Source organism: Callorhinchus milii, unplaced genomic scaffold (assembly GCF_018977255.1).
Source record: "Callorhinchus milii isolate IMCB2004 unplaced genomic scaffold, IMCB_Cmil_1.0 Scaffold9, whole genome shotgun sequence".
In the NCBI taxonomy this organism is placed as follows: domain Eukaryota; kingdom Metazoa; phylum Chordata; class Chondrichthyes; order Chimaeriformes; family Callorhinchidae; genus Callorhinchus; species Callorhinchus milii.
In genome coordinates this window covers 17,381,046-17,408,776 of record NW_024704750.1, presented here as the reverse complement: position 1 = coordinate 17,408,776, position 27,731 = coordinate 17,381,046, and the positions used below count along the sequence as shown (strand labels likewise).

The following is a 27,731-nucleotide window of genomic DNA, read 5'->3' as shown; positions in this document are numbered from 1 at the left end:
TTCCACACGCCTTTGTTTACCTAGCAACAAGTAGGAACCGGTTGTTAAGTTGATTGTCAGATTGCTTTCTGGGGATAATAATTCATTCAAAAAAAAATATTATTTGGTCATTCAATCCATGATTGTTTGTGAGACACTGCTGTGTGCAATTGGCTACCACGTTTCACTCACAAAATATACAGTCAATTCACTTCACAGTATATTCTATGAAGTGATATTTTGAGACGTCTCAACGACTTGATAAGGTGCTATATCAACTGCAAGGATTATTATTATTAACAAGTTCAGTGAAGCAGTGACTGGAAGCAGCATAGAGTTCACAGCTCAATTCAAGTCCTAATTTGCACACTCAAGTGGTGTGTAGCCATTATCTACAATGCATCCATTATTTCAGGTTTAGAAACCTCCACTGAGCATGCAAAACATCATTCTGGCACATTATCAGTGAATGTCATGGGGAAATTCCCAAACCCCCACCACCGGAGTCAGCCAAATGCCTGACACATGGAGAAAACCATTACAATATCCAAACCAGACAGAGTTTCCACATATGTACACTGTCTACACATGGATATTTTCATGTATTGAATGGAATGCATATTCTCTCCCGGCGAGATATACACTGCTTACCCAATTCCAGCAAGTATTAAGCGCAGATTGTCTAGAACCAATACTTAGGGGAACTCCAGTGTGCTTGATGGGTTACTGCTCGAGTTTAACCAGCTAAAACTGCATAGCTTAGAGTAGTGCCAGGAGTAACAAGAAACAAATTCAACAATGCCACAAATGGAGCAATAAAACAATCGTCACCAGGCCATTATGAGCATTTAGAACCAAATATGTCCCACTGACCAGGTACAACATATCCTAAATGAGCATAGATTTAGGAGCAGCTCAGCTCTCGGTCTCAGGAACAATGAAGGGGACCTATACCATGATATGGAGTCCTGTAGCTCAGTGGTTAGAGCACTCGCTTTGCAAGTGAGAGACCTGAGTTCAATTCCAGGCACAGGGCGAAACCTTGGGCAAGTTTCCTTACTCCACACGCCTAATAATAATCCCTCCAAAAAAAAAACAATAATTAAATTGGTCATTTTCAATCTACGACTGTTTGTGGGACATTGCTGTGCGCAATTGGCTGCCGCGTTCACCCACAAATATACAGTCAATTCACTTTACAGTGTGTTCTGTGAAGCGCTTTGGGACGTCCTCCCGACGTGAAAAGCGCTATATCAAATGCAAGGATTATTATTATTATTATTATAATAAGGTTGAAGAATTTTTTTTCAAAGTTACAAAAAGGTAGGGGGAGCAGGAGAACCAAACTGTATTTGTATAAATGCAAATCCATCTTGTTCCCATACCTGAAAAGTGTGCTTTTGCTCAGCAGATACCTTTTGCATCAGATTGGGTTGAGCAATGTCCCTTCCATTTCATCTGTTGGCCACACCAGTTTCTCTACGCAAGGTTTAAGTCAGTGCTGTCAAACCCAGATTGATACTGAGCCGCACGTGTCACTTGTAAATAATAGTGCAGATAACAGTGAATAACAGTGAAAAATGAAAGTCACAGAACTTCCTCCAAAAAATATTTATTGATAACTTTTTTTAAAAAGCAACAGTGACTAGCAGCCAAACTCAATCACAAGCAAATATGATTTTCTCAACCAATTTCTGAAAGTTTGGTGAAAATGATTGCGTAACCTCGTAACCCAGTTCTGCTGCCAAAGATTTGTTTGTCAAGAGAAATCTGTATTTTCCTTTGATGAAAATGATTGGAGAAAAGATTTATGTAGATCCGAATACTGAAGAGTTTTGCCGTAATCGTCTTGAGAAGCTGAAGCGGCTGTGAGTCACATCGACACATCATAACTGGCTCTATGGTTTGACCATAGCTGGTCTAAGCTATGAAAATACCATTCATGCATCAACTGTTTATCAATCAGTGATCAAGTTATAAGGAACAGAGGGCTGACTCACTTAAAAACCCATTTCTCCTACCTTATGTTAGAAACACAGTTACCGCAGTCAACACCACACAGATTTCTAACATGAATAAGATATTAAACTGAGGTCCAGTCTGCCTGTTCAGGTGGATGCTAAAGACCGTATTGCATTATCTAAAACGAAAAAGGAGACTTCCCCCGTCTTGGCCAACAATACCTCAAATAAAACTGGTCGCTCATGCCTTGGGACATTGCTCTGTGCAATTAGCTGCCTTGTTCACCCACAAAAAAGTCAATGTACTTTACTGTACATGACTTGAAGGACTTTGGGATGTCCACCCGATGTGAAAGGTGCCTTAAAGATAATTATAGCGCTGCAACATCTAAAATGCTTCACAGGCAATTGGTGACTGGACCTGTACTCAAAACCACCTGCCAATTTGTTGACCTGCCTGTGGTTGAAGCAAAAGGAATCAACATATTTAAGAGGAAACATGGCTCATGGAGTATATATACTGGCACAAACAAATTGAGCCGAACAGTCTGTTTCCATGGTGTGAAGTTCTATGTAATTTTATGCAACTATGCGGCTCTACAGATTTTTTTTTAAAATTATGCGCCACAGACTAGAACAGATGTCAAATGATCTTAGTGAGATAGCATGGGGAAAAAACAGTGAGGGTACATAAGATATCAGCAGAGATTTTAATCATGGAGATATGTTTTGTGCTATTTTGAAGGTTACACATATGTTACCATCAAAGCTTTATGAACATGATCTGGAATCTGCTGTATCCTGAGGGTGTGGGTCAAAAGTCAGACAAGTAGAAAATGGTGTTCAACAAGAACATATTTTATGCTGAAATTGCAATAAGCTTGTTTTGTATAGAAGACTGATTAGTTCACTCTCATGAATAGGGACAACATCCAATCCAATGTTTTCTTGTGGGAAGAAATTTGCATGAGTTTTAAAGGAAATTGTCAACACCCTCTCCAGTCATGCATATAACTCAGTCTCTCCTAGATTTTCTGTTCACTGCACAGCCCATGGGCCAAATATATGAAAAACATGGCTAGGGTATACGGGTAAGTCGGTCAAGAGGTTCAGCCCTTATCATAAACAGGACAGGTTATGCTAGTGCTACAATAAGATTTTGCTGAGGGCACAGGCTCTTATTCAAGGAACAACCTCTAACATGAAATACCAGACCACAGGCCTGAATCCATACCCAGAATTTCAGATTTGAAAAACACGCCACCCTCTGTCGGGTCCTGAATGAAAGCCACCAATGTCCTGCGGGAGTGTTACAGAATATTATACAACAAGGCTATTCATTTACTCGCCAACAAATTATGTATATTGCAGCGAGAGCCATGAAAGTAAATTATATAGATTATTACACAGTCCATTCAGCCCAACTATCTGTGTTGGGAGTTTATACTCCACATCCTTCCTAATCCTCTACCACTCTATTCCCTTCTCCCTCATGAATGCATCAAGTTTCTTCTTAGATACGTTGATGATTTGTGCTTCAATCACAGCATCCATCAATGAGTTCCACATCCTCACCACCTTCTGCATAAAGAGATTCCTCCTAAACTCCTATTTAGATTTGCGACTAGTTATCTATATTTAAGGCCTCAGTTTTTAACTCGCCAACAGGTGGAAACAATCCATTACTGTCCACCTTCTCAAATAACTCAATAATAACAATCCTTACATTTGATAAAACGCCTTTTACGGAATATACCGTAAACTGTAGTCACTGTGAATTTTGTATGCAAATGCTTTTTGTAGATCACCTCTTAATCCATAATCAAACACCTTTATCAAGTCTCCTCTCAATTGTCTCAATTCTACAGAAAAAGCTCCAACCTATTCCAACTTCACAGTTGAATATAAATTTAGCATTTTTAATTAAATTTAGTGTATAAATTTTGCTTCTCGACTTTTCTACTCAAGACTTATGTTTCTCAGGACCGAGGATTGCATTTGCATCCTTCATGGCTTTGTCTACCTGTTTCGGCAACTACTGCGTCTTGTGAACCTGAATCCCGAGATTTCCATTTTGAAAGCACAAATCTTCAGTTTCAATACTGTTTTAAAAAATGCAAATAAAAAAAGAGCATTTTCACAAGAGTTGATTTGATTTAAATGTTGCCTGCTTCTTTGAGGAACCAACTATAGCATGAAGAAAAGTGCTTATTATACTGACGCCCACAATAGCCGCAGCTATCAAACATGTTCGCACTTGTAAAAAATTGCTGAGTGGCTGGATATACTGGTTATACACTGCACTTTTGAGTATTATATGATGTCTAACGTAAGTTTTTTTTGATCAGTGCTAACATTACAGTATAATAACCCAATTGCCCTTTAGGGAAGTGTATTTATTAATTTAGAAAATCCTAAACAAGGATATCTGTACACTTTCTGGCGGCTTTTCAATGACCTTTAGTATGTTTCATCGGACAAAGCTGCTCACAATCCCCCCATTCCAAATCAAGAGGTCACTGAAGCAAAAGCTCACGCTGTCAAAACACAGGGCAACAAAATGTCTGTACCATTGTACCACGTCTGTACCCAGGTAAATGCCACCCAGAATCTTCGAACAAATGACACCAAGCAGCAATTTGAGATGCTGGTAGGTATAAAACAGAAACTTCTCCTTTAATGTTTATCAAAGTAGAATAGAATTCTTTGGGAATCAGTAAATAAAAGTAGGTAAAATATTACAGCAGCATGTAATGGCATGCAGTTAAATAAGCCAATAAAGTCTGTAAAGTTCCAAAGTCTTGGTAGAGTGTAAACAAGAAACTTTGTGTATGTGTGTGTTTTACAACTTAAAAAATATTAACAGCTGGTAGAATTAAGTTAAGTCCCAAAGTGAATTGCTGAAACTAGACGTTGGACTTTTATATAAAGATCTGAAAATCTTCAGGTCCACGCCTGAACTACTTCCAACTCCAGCAAAAATGGCAAGTACAAACTACAAGAGAATTTATGTGAAGATATTACAGAATGGGTACATATTCTGTTAATGTCAAACCCACATAACTGGGCATTATTGAGAAGACCGCATATCTCTTTCGGTCTATCCTGGGTGAACTGATTTCAGCTTGTATGGAAATGGGACAGTATAGTTGGGCACCACATTTCTGGTCTAGGGGGAGAGAAATAGAGGAAAAGAGGAGAGGGGTGGGCGGGGGGAAAGAGTAGAATAGTCGAGGGTTCCTATTCGTGTCCCCTATTCTGAACCCCTCTACTGAAATACTTAAGTGACACTGCATGGCGTGGGAGAATCAAAACTGATTTCCTCCCACCCCCGCCAGCTCAAACACTTATTATAAAGTAAATGAGGAAGATGGGAATTGTACTTTCTAATAGATACGTTTGATAGTCTTACGTACTACTGCAAATTGAAGAGCAAAATTAAGCAAGATTATTATTATTGTTGTTGAACAGGGACAAGGATCATTTGCAGAAACAGTTGCAATTCCACTATAGCTGCCAACAGTGATAAAACTCCCTCTCCCCCAAATTGCAACAAACCGCTCTTTAAATTCTCATCTGTTCACAGGTTACAGAATACCTCACACTCATCTCAGTACCTAGACAAATGTAAACATTACCTTTCTCCCCCCTTCAGTGTCCTACGATTTGCAGTTACTCAATTAATGCATGATGTTTTAAATATAGATTTTACTGGCAGATACACAAGAATAGAATACATTTTAAAAAATGCATTGCCTGAATCGTCAATAATTTCACTCATTAGATTTCATCGTATGTGGCCTTGATGAAACAAATGGAGTTTCCAAATGGCAAAGCAATTAAAATAATCCTTGCATTTTATATAGTACATATAACATTGGGAACATCTGAAAAGCTTCAAAGTATTTGATAAAGTTCAGTGACCAAAGGCAAACACAGCAGCCAATTTCCCACAAGCATAAAGTGAATGACCAATTTTGTCTGGAGGATTGTTGGCCAGAACACAGGGAGAAGGTCCCTTCTCTTTTCAAATTGTGTCATGGGGATCTTTAATGTTCACCTGAATAAGCATAAGAAGCCTTAGATTCCCTCATTTGAAGGACAGAACCTCTGAAAACACAGTGCTTCTCCAGCCCTGCACTGGAATGTCAGGCTTCAGCTCAAAGCCCCGCCAGAGAGCATGAACCCACAACCTTCGACAACAGAGGACCTGTTGAGCCTTGCTGATGTTAAAATTTAAATGCTTTCAATTGATCACTAAAGCTATTAAGGCAATTTTTAAAAAAATCAGATTAAACACATTATCAAAAACATTGCCTTTTACCTACTCCCAACAATATACAGTGGTCAGTACCACCCTAACCCCCAAACAACTGATTCAATGATTTTATATTAAATCTAATCAGTAATAGTCATATTTATATACCCAACGATATCAAATTCATCCTGATGCCAAACATGAAAATCTACCACAAAAATGTAATCCTGGTCTAAACAGTGAATCCCCTAGAATTGACAAAAGTTATTCCTGGAATTCTGAAATAAAAATAAAATGCTGGCAATGAACAGATTAATAAGCATCAGAGAAAGACAGGTGGGGGAATGTTAGGTTTAACTAAGCTTTCTTCAAATACTAACCATCTGCTTTTCAGGATTTGGGCCTGAGAACTACAGAAAACTATGACATTAAGACGGCATTTGATCCATTGTATAAATGTCAGTTTTATTTCCTTGCTAGTGTAATTTTAAACAACATTTAATTTCTTGTAAGCTTTCAGCAATGCAATTGTCTCAATTGAAAAAGACACTGCTTCCCCTCCAACTGCATCTGATTGCTCACCTGATTATGTCTAACATCCTCTTCAGAAACGTCCTCTCTGACAATCAGCAAAGGCACATTCTCCTCATTTTCATCAGCACTATCCATTTTAAACCAGCCCTGCGTACAATTTTGATTAGAATTGTGGGAGCTTTCTTTGTACATCAAAGCAAATTGATTTACAAAACGAAACAGATGTTTGTCACCGAAACGTACACACGGTGCAAAAGATTTGTACAACTGAGCAGTTTGTTTAGTGAGTCAGCAGGATTGCTGATATCAGGGCACAATAAAACTTTGCAAAATAGGGTAGGTATGAGGAACATGACAAACATATTGTAATTTATGCTTTCTTTTATGTTTTAAAAAACATCCTTCACATTTTTTAAAGTTTATATTTATGTTTTGAACGTAAATAAAATAAAGAACAAGAACAGGCTATAATCCAATCCCTGTCCCTAATTTTGCCCCACCCCATCCACCTAATCTCTTGACAAGAGTCTACCAAAACAGGCAAGTAATCATAGAGGAAACTTACGAAATAAAACGCTGTAAACACTGTAACAAAAACAGAGAGAGCTGGGAAAACTCAGCAGGTCAGGCAGCATCTATGGAGAAAGGAAAGTGAGTCAACATTTCGGGTCCACGACCCTTCCGTCAAAACTGATTTGAGTTCTGAGGAAGGTTCGTGGACCCGAATTGTTGATTCCTTTCTCCATAGATCCTGCCTGATCTGCTGAGTTTTCCCAGCTCTCTCTGTTTTTGTTTCAGATTACCAGCATCTGCAGTATTTTGCTCCTATAAAAACTGTCCTCACCCCTCAGGGAAAGGTCCCAGATTTGACCTCTGGTACATTGCCACATCTCAACCAAGCCACCAGTGGAGCAGTATTTCTGACCTGTTGCAAGTTCCGGGCCAGGGCTCCAACAGTGCACTAATCAGTGGAAGCAATGAGAGGGGAAGGAGAACAAAAATAGGCTCAACTTCCTGCACTTCCCTTTCTTATCTAATATTTAACATACCAAATACACATCAAGTTCACGGGTACATTTTTTTATACTAGAAATGTTATGTCACTGTCAATTTTAGCAAACTATTTTACCAAAACACCGCAAAGTATTTTTTGCAAAAAACAATTAACAGCTGAAATGAATTACCAGTATAGTGGATTCATTTAACAGCTTGATGCTGTAACAAGACAACGGGTTGGGTAAGTACAAGATAAAAATAGGCTGATGGGCCTTCTTCATCTGAACATCTCCCATTTTAAATAATTTATCACTTGTAGTAGCTATACAACTAATTGAAGATTGGACAGAAAAGAAGCACCATGGCTAACACTTTCACCTGTAAGGACGGACAGACAGTCCTGTCCTACTCAGTAGATCACTGAGAGGGGCTACAGCTAAACATAAGAGAAAAACACTTATAAAATACTAGATAGAAAATATAAAGAAAATCTGGAAAAAGTCACCAAGAAAAACTTGCATTGTTAGCGAGTGACCATTCTCCTTTACATTCAACCGTTGAACAAAACTCAGATTATATTACTGCAATTTACCGAGTACTGTGAAACAACAATGGTATATGAAACACAGCGGGGAAACAGCAGAGAACTGACTAAGTTTCTCCAAGCTGACCATAAATAGTGCTTTCTCAATACTTATGAACATATTCAAACATTTTCTACAGATGGATAATGATAAGAAATAACATGACATGACAATTCTATAGGAACCACACTTTTGTAAATTGATAGTTGCATTAAAGTGCAGTACTGTAAATATTGTACTCAGATTGGTCCAATGTGTTCATCGCTTTCAAAAAGCAGATGTGGACAGAAATAATGCAAAATAATAACCCTTGCATTTGGTGTAAGACCCTTCATATCTGGAGGACATCTCTCAGGATTCTCTATGAAGTGTAGTGATTGTGTCATTGGCAGGTAGCTAATTTGTGACAGATAGAATGACCAATTCTATTTGTGTGTGTGTGTGTGGGGGGGGATGAAATGGGTTTCCTTAAAGTTGAATGTCGGAATTGAACAAGCCTCTGTGGTGGTCTCAGTAGCTTGTTTCCTGAGACAGGTGGGTCCAGAGGATAAAGGCAAATAACGATTTGTAAGCAAGAGTGAAGATCTTGGAAATCAATCTGCTGGAGGATGGGGAGCTAGTGGAGTCTGGCGTCATGGGTGTGATCCCAAACTTAGTGCAACTAAGGATGATGAGCTGGAGCTTATGAATGGTTTAAATGGGAGGCTGGCAAAGAGGGTATTGGAGAAGTCCAGTCTGGAGGTAACAAATGTGTTAAAAGGTTTCAGCCACAGTATGGTTGAGATAGAGATGGAAACGGGTAATGTGATAAAGATGAACAATGATCTTGGCCAAGGACCGATTGAAAGGATATACTGTTTGGGCACAGGTTCAACAACTATAACTGTAATCTTATTGAATATTGGAATGCTGAATCCACATTTACCGGGAATTCCATGACAATTTCTTTTGTAACAACAGATTTCATTAGAAAGCTTTGAATAATAACAATGAAGTCTCACCAAGCTGTTTTGATGTATTTCAGAGGGACTTTCTCCAAGTTGCCCACCCTGAAACACAGGCACAGCCTGTGCAGATAATCCAGACATCTGGGAAACCCCACGCACCAACAATTCTTTTTCCTTTTCAAATGCGGATTGCGTGCCTTCTTTTCACTGGAAGAAAACAAATATTTTAAAAACAGGCTTAATAAAAGAAAATGCATTTAGTTTAAAAATAGTTAAAGGCTTTCCTAACCAAAAAGAGCAACTTTATTGTGAGCTGCAAATACATTGCAGAAATATTTCATCTGGATGCAGTCAACTGGTTGCAATATCTTACATGAAAATAATATTGGGAAGTCAGTGTATGAGCACTGTTGACACCAAAGAATTGTTCAATATCAACTAGCTCTCTACTTTCTTATTCTGTAATCATACACAATATCCAGTCAAATGTTTGCCAGGCCTCAGTTATTATTGCTCTGTACCAGCTGCTTTGAGGTGTACAATGACAGCTTGAGGTAACTCTCTCTACCTCACCATCTGCTGAAATAGTAGACGCAATCCCACATTGTATCTTTTCTCAATGCAGCACAATAGAACAGCAACACATTATTCTGCAATAATGCGGTAGAAAGAGCCAACTTTCTGCAGTTGAACGTCAGTCAGCAAGATCGAGGCTCTCCTGATTGGTTCTCATCAGTGCCTCCGCACCCTTGGCACTGGCAGTATCAGCATCCACGGATGCACACTCTACATCACCAAGCCAGGACCACACTGTTATACCACGCTTCAGTATAGCATGGGTCCATTTACTCTTGGAAATGCAATACACTTCTGGCACTGAACAGACAGCTATCTGCGTATAGAAGGTAGGCACAGACGACCTCCAAGCAACTGCTGGAAATACTCAAAAGCAGTTGCTAGCTTCCTAGCCGAAGCAGTGGCGTCAGTGAAGAACAGACAATTTGGAAGTGCTGACCAGCACCAGCAGACATTTTTATAGTACACCCATTATGTGACACGAGGTCTGAGTTTATGGACCCAAACCATAGCGGGGTTTATCTGTTGCAACATCTTACATGATGGGACGTCATCAAGTTCATAGTGTGTGAACACTGTCTAAACCAAAGTATGGACCTTAATATCAACCAGTTTTACTTTATGCATAAAGGTACGTTATTCTCTACTTTTTTATTCTGCAATCATTAACCCACCCACTGTAACTCCATCCTTCAAATGATGCTTTAAACCAAGATACTTGTTGCTGGCTCAGGTGCACATTGAAAACCGATTACACTATTTCACAGAACGGGTTGTGCTTGCTGTGTCTTTGCCAATATTTCTTACTCATCCAAATTCTTAAATAAACAGATTAATAGGTAATTTGTCTCATCGCCGTTTGCAGGATTGCTAGTACAAATTACCTGCAAATTTTGTCTAGATAACTCACTATATGAACGACTTGACACTGCAACATGATCAACTGGTGTACTAAATGCAAAGCATCATTATAACTACCACCAATAATAATACAGCAACTCCTAATAACTCAACTAACTTGTCATTACCAGTTAAATCATTGTGCTATCAATATCCCAGCTGCATTTATTTATTTTTATATACATATGCCTAACTCACCGCTGAGAATAATGCATCACTAAACCCTTTCCCCTTGAAGCGACAAGTTATCAGGGGTTTACTGTAATGATCCTTGCATTTGGTACAGAATCTGTCACATCAGGACATCCCAAAGCGTTTCACAGGATATATTGTAAAGTGTGTTTTGTGGGCAAACCTAACGTACTTAATAAGTTAATCACCATGACCAACTCCTGTCCTACTAATAATAGCACTCAAAAGCATTCCAGATAACCGCTGATGTCATTTGGCAAGGAAATTCCAGAGCTGCTGGACCCTGCCCTTTAAACTCTTTGGGAAAAATAGATAGAAACGTCCCAGAAACAGGCTGGCTAGTTAATATAATAATAATCCTTGTATTTGATATAGCGCTTTTCACGCCTTCAAGACGTCTCAAAGCGCTTCACAGAATATACTGTAAAGTGAATTGACCGTATATTTGTGGGCGAAACGCGGCAGCCGATGGCGCACAGCAGCGTCCCCCAAACAGTCGTGGATTGAAAATGACCAATTTATTATTGTTTTTTTGCTTCTTTGAGGGATTGTTATGAGGCGTGTGGAGTAAGGAAAAACCTCCCAAGGTTTCTCCCTCTTGCTCAATTCCAGAAATAAAGACACAACTTCAGAAAAAATATTCCCAATCTCTCTCTCTCCCCAATCCCTCCCTCACCCCACGCCCATTGAAAACCTTTTCAAATGCAGCACTGCAATAGCCATAAAGGAACAGTACGTGAGAGGGAGAGGGAGGGAGGGAGAGAGAGAGAAGCACTGAAAGGAACAGGAATCATAACCTCACTAAAGTTAAGGTGATGGTGAGCCTTCATGCAGTCGAGCGAGAGAGTTTGCCCGTGAATTCGGGGCGAGCGACCAGCGGAGACAGTTTTATCAGCTCAGGGCACGTCTCGGGGGAGGGTGTGGGTGGATGGGTGAGGGGGGGGATGGGTGAGGGGGGGAATGGGTGGATGGGTGAGGGGGTTGGTGGTGGGTGGGGGGGGGACGGCTGCGGAGCAGAGCAGAGGAAAAGGGCGTCGAATTGGGGCTCAGGTCGGGTGTGAGATGCGCCGTGTGGGCGAGTGGGTCGGTCGGTCATTCATTCCCTCCCTCCCTCCCCCTTGGTCCTCCTCCGCCCGCAGGCCTCGAGCAGCTCGGAACAAAAGGCTTGTGTGTGTGTGTGTTTGTGTGTGTGTGTACAGGAGGGAGGGGTTGGGGGTGAACACCGGCCGGCGGTGGTTGCCACGGTAACAGGGCCCCCGGTGGGGGCTGATGGTGGCGGTACTCACCCTGAGCCCCGAGTCGGGAGGCACTGGTCTCACAGAGAGAGACGAGACCACCGCCGTCGCCGCCTTCCCCGGGAGTTCAGCGAATGAGCTTCTCGTCGTTGTTCGGCTTTATCCCCTCCCCCTCCCCCTCACTCACTCCCTCCTTCCCTCCCTCTCCTCACAAACTTCGCGGCCACTTTTTGTCGGGTCCGGACACACTAATGTGCGGTGCGCGTTGTATGTGTGTGTGTGTGTGTGTGTGGAGGGTGGGGGGAGGGGAGGGGGGTCGGAGGGGTGGAGGTGGCCGCCCGTCGGAAGTGACGCAGTAAGGCCGCCGCCCTCACTTCCGCCAGCGGGAGCGAGGAGGGGTCACGTGACGCAGGCGGCCTCTGCTGCTGCTGCTGCTGCCAACCCCTCCCCTTCGCCCCCCCCCCCCATTGTCGGGCCTAACAGGAGCTGAGTGGGGGATGAACTGTTCACCCTCCAAACCAAAGCCCTCACACTGGAGTAGGTTGCGATACCCCCAACTCACACACTAGGGTCTCCCCCCACTCCCCTCCCCCACGCCTTGGCTCTTGCCAACCCGACCCGCGCCTAATACTCTCCGGAATTAGATCAGCAGGAATGAGTCCGCCCGGGGGCGGGGGAGAGGGGGGGGGAGGGAGAGGGCATCCCGCTCCAGCAATCCTCGCTCTGGGATTTCCACGGGAGGCGAGAGGAAATTCTCGGTTTGGTTTTGGAGGACTCCCGAAGCCCCGGCGGGCGGGGGTTTCCGCAGGCGATCGCCGCGTGGCTGACCAGAAAGAGAACGCGCGCGCGCGCAGAAAAACTGCCTCGCCTCGCGTCGCTCAAGACCTCAAATGAGCCAGGCCCATTTGAGGAATAGCCGGATTTAATCCATACTTGCATTTTTTTTTGGGGGGGGCTGCAAGTACCAAATGAGGTCTTGCCCCACCTTGATTATGCAATGTGCTCCAGACCCAATTTCCAACTCCCATTGGGATTAATTTGGATCGACTCGGTAATTGTTCCCCACTTGCTGCAGTTATCAGTGACACGGCTTTCGGCTACCACAAGCCTGAGTTCTGGAAGTCTCTTTCAAACCCAATTGTCTTGCAACCATTTCCCCCCTTTGAAAATCCTCACATCTCCGCTCATGCTTTTGGTCAATATCTGTGCAAATTGGCTTCTAGGTTCACCCACAGAATTTAGTCACTACACTTCACAATAAATCCTATGAGGTGCTTTGAGATGTCCTGCCATGAAAGGCACTGTATTAAATATAAAGATTATAAATACTGCACATATATTCTAATTTCTATTATAAAATGCAATTTACATGAATGGAGAGTAGTATCCCACAAAGTATAAATTAATTCAGCTTTGCAAGCGAGAGACCTGAGTTCAATTCCAGGCAGAGGGCGAAACCTTGGGCAAGTTTCCTTACTCCACACAGAGCCTAATAATAATCCCTCCAAAAAACCAAAAACAATAATTAAATTGGTCATTTTTCAATCTACGACTGTTTGTGGGACATTGCTGTGCGCAATTGGCTGCCGCGTTCGCCCACAAATATACAGTCAATTCACTTTACAGTGTGTTCTGTGAAGCGCTTTGGGACGTCCTCCCGACGTGAAAAGCGCTATATCAAATGCAAGGATTATTATTATTATTATTATTAAAATAGGCCGAGCTCCACAATGGCCGAATGGGTTAACAATGGCAATTCTGAAATGCAAAAATTGCATTTTCTGAAATGTGATTTGATCTTTGTATTTGTTCTGGTCGTTTTATTGATTGTAAGCATTGCAGTCCCCACTTCTAAGTTTTTGCACACTGAAGATAATAAAGCTCTAGCAATGAATCCTCAGGCACCCCCCTAATTAATTCTTCCACTCTGATGCAGCTATTGAAAACAATGTATTTTCTCAAGTCTATTTTGTCCTAAAGTAGAAATGCTCCCTTTCCCATTTGTTTTCCAAACCGGGTTGCTCAGGTGTGAATGCAAACCAGAATTAGGGTGTTGGAAGTTGAATTACAGAATTTAGTTGTGTGAAACAGATCGGATTACAAAACATATTTTAGCAGTTAACAGTCTAAGCCATTGTGCTGAAACAAGAATCCCAATCTAGTTTCTATGAATTCTCTCCCACCCCTCTCCTGAAGGAATATTAAATGCAATGCAAGATTATTTTTATATACAAGTGCGTTGTGTGACATCATCCTTTTAAAGACTAACGGTGAGGGAAGAGTCTATTACTGTAGAGGTTAGGTGGTCCCATGTAAAGGTTTCCTACCACACTTAAGCCATAAATCAAGAAATATTCAATCAAGAAAATTAATTATAAAGGTTGGCCAGCAATGGCCAAGAGTGATTTAAACACTTCAGAGAAAATAATGTAAAAAGGGCCGTTGCAGTTTTCAGTTTCTCCTACAAGCTGCTATGGTCTGAAGTTCAAAATACTGTATACTGTTGCGCAGTGTTATTGTTCCCCATCTCTGTACCACTGCGTTGGTTTGTTATGGAAACTGCAGAGTAGAAATACCACGTGTGTAATCTGCCTGCAAAGTTTCATTGCTGAAACTTTGGAACATGAATCATCCTGCTTGTATAGGACTCATCTCCTTCCAAGCTTGTTCCATTATCATTTGATTTTTTTGTTCCACCCAGCCAGTTTCCTTGTTGACCATTTTGCAGTTCTCTCTGACGTAAGCAAACTGGCCAAACACAAAATGAAGTCCATTGTCCAACAACAGCACTGTTCAATCGCCATTGATCAAGTTTATATATATTTAAAAAATCACTACAGTAACAAGTTTAATTTAATGGAAAAATGTACATTGAAAAAAGTTTCAAATACGGAATAAACATAGGGAGAACTGAATTACAAACCCTGCCACTCAGTATGCCGTAACTCACCAGTTTACAATACATATTTTCTAACTCATAGAGCACTGGGGAAGCAAAAACAAAAGGCAATTGGCAATTATGCCTTAATAGATGTTACCCACATTTTCTGTACATTTCGAATAAACCCTAAACACTGGCTAAATTGTCAGATTACCAGAAATGCACAGTAAGCGAGCATTGATCTCAGGGGAAGTAAAAGAATTGACCAACGCTAGAGCTCCTCTTATCAGCTCATGAGGCAGCACCAGCAACCAAGAACACGACTCTCCCTCAGTGCATTGAAGCACGGCTGCAAAGAGGCAAAGTGGTCCCGAAAGTAGTACATTTTTAATTATTTCAAAGTGGAATGCCAGTGACTAGGCATTTCTCATTGAACATGTGTGTGGCAAAACATGCAATATGCTGCTGCCTCATACCAATGCATACAGATTGACATTTGACTTTATGAACCATACATGCATTGTCATGTTTATTTTGGTTGGAAAAGGGTTAAAATAACACACGATCATTCGCTTTTCTTGAAGTTTCGATTCCTATTTCTTCTCTATTGGGGTACAGTTGAATGTGCATTGGTCATCTTCTAGAACTTCACCCAAGTGACCATCAGTCATGTGTGAGTCTTGACTGAATGTTAGCAGCCTTCATTATTGTCCTCACCTGATATCCACCTCCAGCGAAGTGATGCCAGAGATCAGGAACAGGAAGCTTAACCTATTCTCCCTTTCTTCCCCCTCCCCACCCAATTGTCGCACCCTAACAGAGATCAGCAAACTTATCACAGACACATTCAGCTATTCAACCGTCCATGAGGGCAAGCAGGTCATCACCTCCTCTGAGTCCTTTGCCAAAGCTGTTCTGCCAGGAGGGCAGAAGATTAACTTGGTTGGTCTGCCCTCCATTTTTTTTNCATCCTCATCTTAACTCCATCTAATGGCCCCAGAGTAGACTAGGAATGAGAGATTTACTGATATAGTATCTTATACAAATTACAGTAGTAATTTTTGTATGGAATACTCAACGTTGTTAGCGTAAAAATTAAAAACTTAATTTCCTTTATTGAAAATGTTAGCAATTATCTATATGCAGACAATAGTTTTATTTCTAGCGATCATAACTAGTCTTTGTTTATAACTGTGAGCTGGTGTTGGCAATATTTTAAAGCCTCCAGTTTCACATTTTTTTTTAAAAATCTGGAAGGAAAAACCAAAATGTACTTTACACTTACCAGAACACATCTTCACTCCTTCAGGTACTGTAATAAATAATCTCATCAGATTCTGCAGCCACAGATCTGCAAAGATGGCTTCTTCTGATGTTTCATATTTGGAGCTTTTTAAAAATAAAGCCTCAACCACCCTGGATGAAAACAGCCTCCCGACACACTGACCGAAGATTAACAAGACCCATTAAAGAGATAGTATTCCTTTTAATGGGGCTACATAGGTTGCAGTCCCAAACAAACACAAATCAAGCCTACATAACATATCTTAAATCATAGTCCACCCTTTGCAACAAAGGTCAATGTAGTTTATGAACACCTTCAACCCAAAGTAACTGTACAAGACTGAGGAAAAACAATAATTTGGTCTTTGTAGCATCATCAAGAACAATTTAGGCCATCATAAAAAAGTCAGGAAACTTAAAACAATGTTATGAAGATTTGATTTCAAAATAAGCTTTAAGGTAAACCTATGCTGGCAACCAAGTGATACTGTCTCTTTAAAAAGTATGTTTAATTTCAAAAACATTTAAACCCTATTCTGCCATTGGTTGGAAACGCAAACATTTTAAATGCTACATTTAAAACATTTTCATAACTTTGAGGGTGAAACATCTCTGCACCGTTTAAGGAATCTCCTCTCAAAATTACTAGCTTCAAAACAAATGTATAAACATCTTAATTCCTAAACCTGCTCCTCCATATCACAGGAACTACCCAGATATTAAGTGCAAATATCTTGCATCAAAATAACACAACCTTCTATAAATGTAACACTGACAAATTATGAACAGAAATCAATGTGTTGGTAATGAAAATACACAGCAGAAGCCTCCGATTTATAAAAAATAACCAGTCATTTATCTCAGTCAGTGAATGAAGAGGGTTGATGTAAGCAGATTTCCATTAAATGTACATCTTTAACGGACAATGAACCACGGGGGAGGAAGAAAGAAAGAAAAAAAGACTTCACATTATCTCTACAGTAAAAAATACAAGCTTCACAAGTGCTTTGGAGGACAGATGAAAGTTACAGCTTTAAAGAATGGAAAGGTTTCCAAAAAAACAAGACTCCTATGAACATGAATTACAATCTACTTAACAAGTCCTATCTTTTTAGCTTCCGTTTCATATATTAGCAACCTCCACATCTTCACTATGAAGACTTCTGCTTCTTCATCCAGTACCTGGAGGAATAAAAATATAGTCATTCCATTTTTGATTAGAACTAAACATTTTAATTTTTTGAAAAAGTCTCACTACTTTCTCGCTATCAATATGAATCCATCCTTTTGATAACATTTGTTTTCAAATCCCGATTTTCTCTCCTTACTGAAGCTTCCTGGTCATGTGACTCATGGATGTAAAAGGACAGGAGTTCAGGCAATGTGAACTCAGACCACTGACAGCCAAGTTCAAAGTAAAATCTCATCCCCTGAGGGGATGGTTGGCCTGATATCAATGGTGTGGGGAATCAAACTGGTTTCCTTGCATTCCATGGTACTCAAAACTGGTGCTCATTTGCATCACCACCAGGCAGTCTCCCAAAAATGTACCATTTGCCAATTGCAGGTAGGTATGAATCTATTGTTCTGCTATTGATCTTATCTGGAGAAGTTCCAAACTGATTTACAACTGATTTAAATAGGTGGACAAATAACAGCCAATGGATTGACATTAGCCTTTTAATAAATAAATATCTGTGCATTGATCCACATCCAATCACTTGCTAAAACCTCTCTTTATTCTATTAGATAATGATTTCGCCTTTGGTCATCTGTCGTCCCCACCCAACCCCACCCCCGAGATCAACCCCCAGATCGGGTGCAGATCCTCAACTGTCCAGGCCGACATGAAAGGTGCTATATAAATGCAATTGTTTTTGGATGCATTAAACTTCAAACAATATAGCATGGTTCCTGCACGAAAAACAAAAATGGTCAACGGATCATGGCCAACATCACTTCCCATTTGCTACGCACAACAGGAAGGGACACTTAACAAATGGCTGACTTTCTCATTGGGTCACATAGGCAGCAAAGTGAAAAGCAACCTTGGCTGTGACTTATTGACCTGAAAATAGGCTGTTTGAGCATAAAATGCTTGCCAGTGTGCAAGAAGTGAGCAGACTTCTTGCAACGAATGGGGTCCACGGAGCAATAACCAAATTTGCACCTTAATGAAGTGCATTATAACAGGGCTGCCCTGTACTTTGTGCAGAGTGCTGTGCTTTATTACTAGAAGAATACCTACAAAGGCTTTGTGAAAAGTTCTGACAAGATGAAGAAACCCCTTCGGCCCTTTAGATCTCAGCTATCAGGAATACCCATTTAGTGTTCCACGATGTTGAATGTCTCAGAGAAACAGAAAAACAAGAAACATGAAGCACTTACCATGGCTACATCATCTAAAATGCTCTGTGGTGAACTGTGCGCCAAGACCTGTGGAAATTAATTAGTCAAGAGTTACAAGGAATGCCATTTAATATTTTAATACAACTGTAAAGAGGTGAGAAGAACATGATAAAACACAACCTGCACTACTTAGGCATTGTGCCCAGGAATTGGAAGACGCAGATTCATATTCATATTCACAACTACACAAATAGCAGACTCTCAATCTCAACCAAAGCCAGGCATTTCCCACGGTGATCAATTAGTAGAGGGCTTGTCTGAGATGCAATAGTGCCACTGAATAGAAAGGAAGGTATCTATGCCATAATTTGGTAGCACAATTATTTGAAACATTCTATTACTGAGAGCTTTTACAAGTGTCAGAAGTACCTGGCAAAGATGCTCATGGAAAGATAAGTTTGACCCAGGTCATTCTCACAACTCCTTGCTGAAGTTCAGGTCATTTAACGAACCTCTGAGTTGCACGGAGCACTATAACCTTTAATAACTTCTTAAAAATATTGCTGTGTAGGGGAATGCAACATTTATTCTAGCAAAAAACATTTTCTCACTTAAAAAATCTTTTTGTTCATCAAAATGATATTATCCGGAACCAATGGTTGAATCTCTTTTTATATGGCTCTACCTGTAAGGCAACCTATCCAAATCCAAAGTATTTATAATAATAATCCTTGCATTTGATAGAGCACCTTATCACGTCTTCAAGTCTCAAAATGCTTCAACTGAGGTTACCTAGCATTTAAATTTGCGAAACTTGCTATTTGGAGTTCAGGACCAGTGTGAAGAATTTCACATAAAACAATTTACGACATGAAGGCCTGCTTTGGTTAGTAACAGCCCTGACTACCCCTCTTAGGTGAAGCATCTAAATGTGCATGTACTAATTTTATATACTAACCTTTGAACAAACAAAATCAACTAGTGTGGCTTCTTCTTCACCGATGTATTCTATAATTTTTTTATTGATCCAAGGTCGAATGCGTCGGTCCATCAAGTTCTGTGAACAAACACAGTTGTCAAGAGTACACCACACAATCAAAGAGTCATCTTTATCTCTTGGGAACTTCAAATTAAGGAACTCTATTCTCCAAAAATAATGCTCTAATACAAAAATCTCTTTCTCTTGAATTTACTGAATTATGAGCAAATTTAAAATTGAGTTCTCGAACCCCATTTGATTCTCTCACATTTAAGAGTTTTATAGTGGTGACAAGGGAGTACTCTTTCTTCACCCTCTCCCTCACTTCCAATTAAAATAGGACTAATTATATTTGATCCCAACAACTACAGAAAATCCTTCTCTCCTCTTGAGGTCTGCAAGTCATTCCTCGATCAAAGTGGCAAACAGGTAACCTATTAACTAGATAAATACTATAAAATTAGGAACCACTGAGTTCCTCTTAATCTATATAGCACGATCTAAACAACATTTAAAAACATTCGCCAATATGCTAACTCCTTGCATTGCATTTAAATAGAGCAAGTACATGTAGAGGCAAAGCTAAATTATCACTGGTTCCATCAATGTTTCAGAAGATAACAGTGGTAAAGTAACATGGCTTGAACTTGGTACTGCTGTTTAAAGCTGAATTTTAGGAAGGGGTGGTTGATGTCCCATTGCTACAACTACATTTATTAGTACCAAACCTCTTTAAACAAGCAGATACGTACTGTGTCCACAATTGACCAATCAAGAGGATATGCAAAGAGTTCTGGCTTCGCGGTTGGGATTTTCTCGATGAGGTTTTTAACGTGTTTTCTTTTTTCCTCAGTATTTACATTTCCCTGTGAGGCACCCTTTTCATCTTCAGAATAATCCAACGGGACAAGTTTCCGCTTGCGAGGGTTTTCATCACTATCTTCATCATCAAACTTATTAAAAACACTATCAACTGGAAGTTTCTTTCTTTTTCCATTACTTGTTTGACCAGGACTACTAGAACCACCTAAAGTAAAAAGGTAAAATTGTTAATAATAATACCTGCATTTAATATTCCCCATAACATCAAAATATCTCAAAGCCCTCTTGACAAGTATAGTCGCTTGCCTGCAAACAGCCGAGTACATAAATGCACCAGTGTGTTAAATGGAAAGTGTACATCATACATTCTTCTTCTTCGAGAAAAAATTGTACCAATATAGATAATATAGGCAGGACCTGGGCTCATCTAAATTGTCTAGAAAAAGAGGTAGCTTTCACCCTGTCAGTCTGCATTGGATTTATATCTATTCCCGAAACGAAAACACACTTTGTTATGGTTTTGTTTTAATAGAGAAGTTAGTTTAATAGAAACACTGTTGTAACTAATATGTTAGTCTCCGCAGCTATATTTAAACCACGTACCTAGTTTGAGGCTTAGCCCTATTTTTGGACGCTGCTCCTCTTGCTGCTGTTGATCTGGAGAGTTCTCATGTGGAATGATAATGCCACAAGGAGACTCATCTGCTGGAGAATTAGGTGTCACATTTCCACTTGCTGAGGAAACAGAGGGCACTGAACAAATAGGACGCAAAGTGGGTTTAAGGCAGGGCTTTTGTTCTGGTTCTTCCTCTTCATCTTCTCGCCGTTCTTCTTTTTCTGGCTTCTCCTCTTCCTCCTCATCCTCTTCAGATTCTGGCTCCTGTTTGATAGGCTGTTGCCGTCGCCTTTCGGCCTCCTGTTCCATCTGTGTACAATATTATGTGTGGAGCAAAAAAGGTTATTCATCTTTAAGCCAATTCTCTCCACACACCACCTAATCTCTACCTCTCCTGGAGAAGATTCTCCAGATATTTTTCCAAATCCCAATCCCCACCCTGAACTACATCATAAAATATCTAACCTATATCTCTATTAACCACTGCCTAGCTGTTTAGCAGAAACGTGAAGAAAGGAACAAGGCTACTTGGTTGGTGAAGTCATTTCTGCAATGATATTTACAAGTTGCCAAAAGCAAAAGGACTTGCATTGAACATCGCTTCTTCTAGTTATCCCATTCTTGATCAACAATGTTATCTTCTCTGATTTAAGGGAGTTAATTCAGACAACATTTACTGCTTTTCTTGGATGTCCATTTCACACAGTTGCTATTCTGCAGGCAAAACATTTCTTGTCATCTCATTTGAGGCACATCAGTTTTGTACTTCAAACTTCCAGTCCTATATTCATTGTACAAATTGAAAAAGCTAACAACTATGTACCATGTCTCTGCATTTCGTAAATGTTCAATTCAAAGACCATGTGTTACTGACAAAAATGCTATCCTTAAACTTAATAATACACTTGATTAGCGCCTCATCAGGTTTTCAAGACATTTCAAAAAGCTTCACAGGATATACAGGAAAGTGGTGTGAGTTGCAATGGAGGCAAGTTCGGTTGCAGAACTATGTAAACGTAGTGTGAACTGGAGTCTGAATAAAGTTTTACCAATAGTATTAGTTCTATCATAGTTTAGGTATTGTACTTTTTAGATGGGTAGGAAGTAATGGATTTTGGAAAGATGAGATCAAATAAGTGAAAGAGCCTTCTCCATCTGTACTTGTAATAAATGAGTGTGCTGGAGGAGTCCAAGTATGTTGAGATTTATGTCCAAATGAGAATTTTATTAAAATCTAATCTATGGGCATTGTCAAATACCCAGGTCAGTTTTGCCCAGGAAAGGCAGTTAGGGTTCAACCACTATTTACCCTCTGTAGCTCTGCGTCTGGGTCAGGATGTCCTTCAGCCAGCAACCGCTGTCGGATCTCCTCGTGCTCTTCCTTCTCCCGCTTGCGATCTCGTTCGTCTGCTTCAATTTCCTTTTCACGATCTCTCAAGCGTTTTTGCAAAGCGCTCCCTCTGAAATTCAATCATAAAACAATTGAATTAAATGCCTTTTTAAGACAACTAACTCCTGCGGATTCTTTTCTGGAAAAACAGGCTAAGCACGATTTATAAACTTAAATTCAGACAATGCAGACCTGGCAGAGAATAAAATCACCTGTAATATTTTGGATCATCTCGGTCGTCGTCATAATCTTCCAAGAATTCTTTCAATCTTTTTGCCTCTTTTGCCTGTGAATATTAATCATTGAGAAATAGTTCATATTTGCTGTAGTCTGGTTATTTACCCCACTTGATTAACTTACAACCACATACATTATATAGCCACTGGTATCCAGCACTAATTACACCCACCCCAGTAAAAGTCAAAAATAGAACTAAAATGAATTAAAAATGTATTTATATGGTCAACAAGATTTTGTTTTCAGGCCAGCGGAGAAAAGGACGATGATCAAAACCAGCATAGACATAGATGTGTTAACCAAGTTATTTGACAAGAGATAAGCGGGTAACCATTAAGAAGCTAACCGTCAAAAACTTTATATCGCAAGTTTAAACATTTCTGGTTATTACACATACCATTTCTCGTCTCCTTTCTTCCTCTCTTTCAGCTTCCTTTTCATAGTCTCTTGCTTTCTTTCGTTCCCTTATCTCCCAGTTTTTAAGACGCTAGAAACAAAAAACAAATTAAGCATGAAATTAAGCTGTGGCAGCCCACATAGTGGAGTCCTGTAGCTCAGTGGTTAGAGCACTCGCTTTGCAAGCGAGAGACCTGAGTTCAATTCCAGGCACAGGGCGAAACCTTGGGCAAGTTTCCTTACTCCACACGCCTAATAATAATCCCTCCAAAAAACCAAAAACAATAATAAATTGGTCATTTTCAATCCACGACTGTTTGTGGGACATTGCTGTGCGCAATTGGCTGCCGCGTTCACCCACAAATATACAGTCAATTCACTTTACAGTATATTCTGTGAAGCGCTTTGGGACGTCCTCCCGACGTGAAAACCGCTATATCAAATGCAAGGATTATTATTATTATTATTATAGTGTAATGTATTGTAAAAATGTGTCAGTATAGTTGCCGAAAATACACTAAAATTAAAGTTCGCAGATAGCCAGAATTTGTTTCTAAAAAGTTTGGGCAATAATATGGTTCAATCAGAAAAACATGGGAATTAGTTTGGTAAATAGAGCACAGGAAAATAGATACTTCTCATCACAGGATAATGGTTACCCTCCCCCCTCATGAAAAATTCAACACCAGAAAGAAACTCTGGTAACAGTTTGCATTGCACAATTTGCTGATTGTAGCTCGAACTAGCTCTTCGCAAGCCCCAACCTACCAAGACGTCATTGGCTGACAGCAGGTAAGATTATCCCTTAGCCTTACCCCTAATCTCCTGATCTAAAAGACATTTTGTTTGGCTTTTAGAACAGCACAAATACACGAGGTTTATGCAACTCACTTATTCTCCTAGAGAAGGGCCTCAACACTTCTCCAGAGCACCCACAATGAAAATATAATAATACCTCGTCAGATAGTATTAGCTACTGGATGGTAAGATCTTTTTAAGGCCCCCCACCGCCGTACAAGACTTACAAACTTCATTTCTCTTTTAATATACATAGGAAATAATTTAAATATCTAATAATAATCCTTGCATTTGATATAGTGCCTTATCACGTTGTTCAGACGCCTCAAAGTGCTTCACAGGAAATACTGTAAAGTGTAGTGACTGCATTTTGTGGGTGAAATATCTCCCCACAATTGCCACTAAAATTAAAACGTTTACCTCTTGGTAAGCATTCTCCTTCTCACGGAGCTTTCGTTCTAGCTTCCGGCGCTCATACATTTCTTCTTCATCTTCTTCCCTGTCTCTCTTCTTATCTTTTTCTCGGCTCTTCTCTCTAGGAAGTTTCAGTAAAGCAACGATTGATCAGTTCACAATTTGGATATTAGATACATTAAAACAATCCAACTTTTTTTTTGAGGGGATGGATCGGGAAATTTTAATACCTGCCAAAATTCAAACAACCATTTCAGATCCTCATTAAAATTATTAAATTAAAAATGAGTATTAAGTTCCATTGGGTAAAGATTAGATACACCTTTCAATCAGGAAAACATCACCTTTCCTACAGCATTTTAAACCATCCAACAGTTTACTATTCTGTTTTCTCAATGCCAAAAAACTCCTTGCATGTCTCTAAAGTGAATACCATTGGTTTCACACTCAGACACTACTGTTGGGTGCACCAAGAGCTTCCTGCCCCACCCTTGAGCCAGTACTATTAAGAGGGTACCTAGAAATAGCATATGACACAGGAGCAAATGCCATGAGCAAATAGAAATGGCCAAAAACAACAAGGAAATCGCAATAAGATGTTTCAAATGTACTAAGAAATAGACCAATTAAAGGAATTTACTCAAAATTGTGACCGGCACAATCACCTGCCAAAACCGAACTGCAGTAAAGTATAACCAGTTATTCTTTATTATGTACCATTAGAGATTACTGATATCTAAATAACACTAGAATCCATTTACACTGATGTATAGGTTTCTTCCCCCGCCCCCCCCCCCCCTCCCCACCCCGATTTTAAAAAAAATTAACTTTTGGGCGACCAAACACCAAGTACTTACCCTTCATTTATCAGGTCATACCTCGATCTACTACGATCCTTACTCCGGTCTCGGCTTCTTTCTCTTTCTTTGTCACGATCTCGTTCCCTCTCTCGTTCCCTCTCCCTTTCTTTGTCCTTTGTTCTCTCACGATCGCGATCACGTTCGCGCTCGCGTTCACGCTCTCGTTCTCTCTCTCTCTCACGTTCACGCTCCTTTTCTTTTTCACGCTCCTTCTCTCGTTCGCGTCTTTCCCTTTCTCGTTCGCGTTCTTTCTCTCGGTCTCTTCGTTCTTTCTCAATTTCTTGTCTCTCTTTTTCTCGCCTTCCTTTTTCTTCTTCGAGTTTCTAAAAAAAATAATCAACAAGAATTCTTACTCATTAGAAAGAGCCAACATTCAGAGCAATGCTTTACAGAATAGTGCACTAATCACAAGACCATATTTATCGTGCAAAAAAAGCATAAGTTGACATAAGACTGCCAACTGTAAGACATTATACAAGAGTTTAGATATTCATTTAAAGTAGATAGAACATTCAAATTTTTAATAAACTTTACCATCCAGAATTCCTACAAGAAAATGGAAACATCAATAGACTACAATCCGTCCTTGGAAGTGATTTGACTTACAGGTGGGTGTGCTAGGACTTGGACCGTCAAGACTGGATTAACAATGCCTATAAGCTATGTCTCTGGGAAGAGCAAGTAAATTGTTCACAAGTAATAGAACGACCAAGTTGTCAGCACAAGCAGGTGCCAACACATTTTAAAATAATATATAAGCACTGCAGTTTTACAAATTAAAAGTAGTTACATACAATACATCATCCCTAGTTGGTAATTAAACATTCAAATATTGAAAATCAATATGCGACAATGCAAAACTATTTGAACAATTGTAAACACAGGTTCTTACCTCGGGTTTCTAGTCGTCGATCGGCCATCAATGACCCCAAAATCAGCAAATAGTGAAAAGGAAGCCTTTACAATACATTTTATCCAGCCAGCATGCCAATATGAAAACACTTATTAAAAATATTTAATGACTATCACACTGCTGGATAAGTGAGTCACAGCCACAATTGATGCTGAAATGGATGCAACATTATGTTTTTAAGTATGTTCAAATAAATGTATCAAACTTTAGACTGAGAAGTTTATTTTCTGGTTAAAATATTTAATAAACCCTCAATTCTTCTGTAACTTAAATTAAAGGCTTTGAACATTGTAAACTTTTTAGAATGTGTTACTTTTTTATTGTGCCAACTGAAGTTGAACCTGGCGGAATGTGTTAATAAGGGCAAAATCAAAATTACAAAATGAGCCAAAGGCTATCTCCACATCCAAGTAAATAGTAAAAATATCAGGTTTATATTAACTTACCTCTGCATTTTCCTAAATGCTAAGATTCTGGTGAGAGGTGAACATGTTCTTCTTACATACTTACAAAAGCCTGCAATCCCCCTCAGCTCAGTACGTGTCACTGAGTCAAACTCGCAACAAATACGAGGAAATACTAAGAGGCAGGCATAGAAGTTTGTTGGAAATCATCTTAAAAGATGTAGCTCCCTAACACTTTGATGTTTTGTTTGAATTCTTTTTCAATTTAATTCTACACAAATGTTCACTCAAACTATTAGAAAACAGCCTTAACTTTGGTTTTCTTTAATTCAATCTAAACTGACCTTCAAAAGAACATTAATGCTGGAACATTAATATAGCTTCTCAAGATAAGTTAATACTTAAGTCTTTAGAAGGAAAGGATTTAAATGAAGACATTTAAAACAGCGAGTCAGGTTTCATGGCAGAACAAATGTAAAACAATGGCAAAGGAAAGAGGAGAGAAGATCATTAGGTCTTACCTCAAATAATCTTCAGACTCATCAGTGCTCTAAATGGACACCCCCTGTTAAACTGAATTTCTGACAGCAGCAGTCTAAAAGACTGCAGCCAAATACATTACAATATAAAAAATATGCAAAACATGCAAAGGTTGACTGTGCACGTACAAAAATCCAACATTTAAAAATATTGAAACAGTTCTCATTTACAAAGAATAAATTTATCAAAGGGGGCACAGAATGGGTTTTTTAACAAAGGAAAATGATTACGCATAATTGCAAAGCAGTTTTAGCTCATATTCACGAACCACAGACTTTAAAGAACATCCAGCTGCACCTTTGCATATTTCTCCAAGGGGGCATCCATGAATTTTATAAAAAAGAAACTGAAGCTCATACTTACATCCTATCCATGCATTTTCACAAGTTCTGAGTTCATCTTGCTTTAGTCACCATATGATCTCTATCATAATGGTGGGGGTCAATGAATAGATTAGCTTTAAGGGCATGTACATTCTTCCATGCATGTTATATGGTATCTGTTTGGATTTCCCCTGCCCTGGTTTCTTCAGCATATAATCTCACATAAAAGATATGCCTACACTTCAACAGTACCACATAATACCACTTACTTTTCCTTTAGACAAAAGCTCTAGGACAGGGCTCTAAATTTCTATTTCAATTCTCCCCTGTCAAATTTTGAGCTATAAAATTTCAAATGATGAG

The 27,731-nt window shown here is 39.6% G+C and overlaps 2 protein-coding genes across 5 annotated transcripts in view; both read right to left on the bottom strand.

Moving 5' to 3' along the window:
- The window catches only part of LOC103178476 (presenilin-1), a 29,479-nt gene extending 17,041 nt beyond the window's left edge, over positions 1-12,438 (bottom strand). The window contains exons 1-3 of one of the 2 annotated variants that reach the window (XM_007893244.2): positions 12,214-12,438; positions 9,314-9,466; positions 6,781-6,879 (exon numbers count right to left, since the gene is read on the bottom strand). In XM_007893244.2, coding sequence (XP_007891435.1) covers positions 6,781-6,879; positions 9,314-9,400 — 186 coding nt within the window. In that variant the 5' untranslated portion in view covers positions 9,401-9,466; positions 12,214-12,438. The remainder of the gene's footprint in view (positions 1-6,780; positions 6,880-9,313; positions 9,467-12,213) is intronic. The other variant, XM_007893245.2, reaches the window with a different exon arrangement.
- A 2,516-nt stretch (positions 12,439-14,954) lies between these two features.
- rbm25b (RNA binding motif protein 25b) overlaps positions 14,955-27,731 on the bottom strand; it is a 30,274-nt gene continuing 17,497 nt past the window's right edge. For 2 of the 3 annotated variants that reach the window (XM_042337879.1, XM_042337880.1), the window contains exons 10-19: positions 25,186-25,511; positions 24,335-24,449; positions 23,118-23,207; positions 22,696-22,769; positions 22,403-22,553; positions 21,081-21,402; positions 20,408-20,682; positions 19,635-19,733; positions 18,716-18,763; positions 14,955-17,509 (exon numbers count right to left, since the gene is read on the bottom strand). In XM_042337879.1, coding sequence (XP_042193813.1) covers positions 17,417-17,509; positions 18,716-18,763; positions 19,635-19,733; positions 20,408-20,682; positions 21,081-21,402; positions 22,403-22,553; positions 22,696-22,769; positions 23,118-23,207; positions 24,335-24,449; positions 25,186-25,511 — 1,593 coding nt within the window. In that variant the 3' untranslated portion in view covers positions 14,955-17,416. The remainder of the gene's footprint in view (positions 17,510-18,715; positions 18,764-19,634; positions 19,734-20,407; positions 20,683-21,080; positions 21,403-22,402; positions 22,554-22,695; positions 22,770-23,117; positions 23,208-24,334; positions 24,450-25,185; positions 25,512-27,731) is intronic. The other variant, XM_042337881.1, reaches the window with a different exon arrangement.